A 2500-nucleotide genomic window follows, 5' to 3' on the forward strand; every position below is an offset into this window, starting at 1 on the left:
CCTAAAGGCAGAATTAGGCCCAAACTCTTACGACTGTAGAAAGTCAATATTAAAATATCAATAATGATTGACACCCAAAAGAGATCACACAGGTAGGTTGTAGAAAAGAAAAATCAAAATTAAAACTCTTCTTCTGATATAAAACTCAGTCCTCAGGAGTCACAGAGGCAAATGTAAACATTAATTACACGGAAACTAGCAAGTCTTCCACAGAGTTCAAACATCCGAAATAACATGACCACTTGCCCTGTGTTTACTCTGTGTGGGGCACTATACTATGGGGAAATGACAGCGTGTTCAGGAAAAAAATCTCTGCATTCAGAGCTCATGTAAGCATTCCAAATATTCTCTCAGTATCAACTTCCTGGTTTTTATTTCTCACTTAATAATTTAATAAGGACAACTGATTTTATTCTTCATAACTTTTACTTAAATTATGCATTTATTCATTGCTTTAGTCATTGTTTGAGATTTTATCAATTTAACAACAGTATAGTTTGTTCCTCAACTCATTCTGGGTTAATTGAATTCTTAGGGAGCAGCTTCCTCTTAGCTAGTTTCATTCTTAACCAAAGAAATTTGCATTCACTCACTGAGCCAGCTTATGAGTGTGTCATAAAAGCTTCTTGGATATACGCATGAGTTTTTATGTACAGCTCTTGTTTAACAGGGGCGTGATAGACTCAGAAAAACATAAATATTTAGCATATTGACATATAGAGAGGCAGCCAGGTTTGATCTCTGCCCTGTGTTTCTACTTCTATATAATATCACAGCAACACCATCTTTATTACACAGGCTTTTAAAAAAAGAGAGAGATTTTCCATAAGAGATTTGAAGACAAAAAAATAATAATAATAATAAAAAGAGAGAGAGAGAAAATAAAGTTCTTCTCTGAGAATATGAAAGTCTTCACGACCTCTCTCTGACAAACATAGTCATGACAGCAACATGTGCTAAATGCTTACTCCATGTCAGACATGCATTTTATAAAAATTATCACTCAGGCCGGGCACGGTGGCTCACACCTGTAATCCTAGTACTCTGGGAGGCTGAGATGGGAGGATCGCCTGAGGTCAGGTGTTCAAGACCAGCCTGAGCAAGAGCAAGATCCCATCTCTACCAAAAATAGAAAAATTAGCTGGGCGTCCTGCCCTATAGTTTCAGCCACTTGGGAGGCTGAGGCAGGAGGATCTCTTGAGCCCAAGAGTTTGAGGTTGCTGTGAGCTATGATGACGCCACTGCACTCTAGCCTGGATGACAGAGTGAGACCCTGTCTCAAAAAAGAAGAAAAGAAAAGAAATTATCTCATTCGATCCTCACAAAAACCTATTATACCCACTTTATAGAAGGGGAAAGTGAGACAGAAAAGCCAAGAAAGGGCCACTGCACTACTAATAAGTGGAGTCCTGGAAATCTGACTCTAGAACTCCACTCTTAAGCCTTCTGCTATCCTGCCTTCTTTTTCATGTTATTTCATTCAAAACAATTTCCTATACTCTCACTCCCATATAAGAATTAGAGCACATTTGCCTAAAACTACTTTCTCCCAGTAGACTATAAGTTCCAAGAGGGCAGGAGCTTCGCTCTGCACCTGGCTATATTCCCAACTTCTAAAGCAGCACCAGGCACAAAGTATGTGCCAATAAATATGTGCTGAATGAACAAATGGGGACATTTCTGGCTTTCCCAAGAGAATATTATCAGACTGATGAGTAAACATCGTCCATGGCCAATACGTTTAAGAATTCCCATGGTTTAGTGCAAGTAAGCAAGCACGAGCTACTTACCTTTCTCTCTTTTATACTTCTCTATCTTTTCTACAAGTTTAGGTACAGTTTTTCCACAGAGGTACTCCAGGGATGTCAAATTATCTTCATCTATTTTACCTTGTTTCTCGAGATACAACAGCAAACCTAGAGAAGTCTGCAAGAGAATCAATGGAGTCACATTTACTTGCTACTGCTTATCCATTCACTTGTTAAACATCACTGCATGGCCACTAGGCAACAGATTTTGCATTGACAGCAAAATATAGTCTCTGCCTTCAAGGAGCTCAATAGTGTAGGGGAAAAGGCATTCCCAAGCAAATCTCTATACAATCTCTATTAATACCAGATACAAAATGCATATAACTCTCTACACAACAGGTACACTGCTTGCTGTATTAACCTCAAAATAACCCAATAAAGTCAATACCATTATAATCCCCATTATTTATCTTTTTTTTTTTTTGAGACAGAGTCTCACTCTGTTGCCCGGGCTAGAGTGCCATGGCATCAGCCTAGCTCACAGCAATCTCAAACTCTTGGGCTCAAGTGATCCTCCTGCCTCAGCCTCCCAAGTAGCTGGGACTACAGGCACGCGCCACCATGCCCGGCTAATTTTTTCTATTTTTAGTTGTTTTTTGGCTAATTTCTTTCTATTTTTAGTAGAGACGGGATCTCGCTCTTGCTCGGGCTGTTCTCGAACTCCTGAGCTCAAGCAATCCTCCTGCCTC

General features: G+C 39.5%; 1 protein-coding gene across 1 annotated transcript in view; it reads right to left on the reverse strand.

Annotated features, from left to right (window-relative positions):
* Positions 1 to 2500, reverse strand: part of CASP10 (caspase 10, apoptosis-related cysteine peptidase) — a 39107-nt gene that overhangs the window by 19696 nt on the left and 16911 nt on the right. The window contains exon 4 of the mRNA XM_012655283.1: positions 1791 to 1926. Within this exon, the coding sequence (XP_012510737.1) occupies positions 1791 to 1926 (136 nt within the window). The remainder of the gene's footprint in view (positions 1 to 1790; positions 1927 to 2500) is intronic.

This window comes from Propithecus coquereli, unplaced genomic scaffold (genome assembly GCF_000956105.1).
Source record: "Propithecus coquereli isolate 6110/MARCELLA unplaced genomic scaffold, Pcoq_1.0 Scaffold113, whole genome shotgun sequence".
Lineage (NCBI taxonomy): Eukaryota > Metazoa > Chordata > Mammalia > Primates > Indriidae > Propithecus > Propithecus coquereli.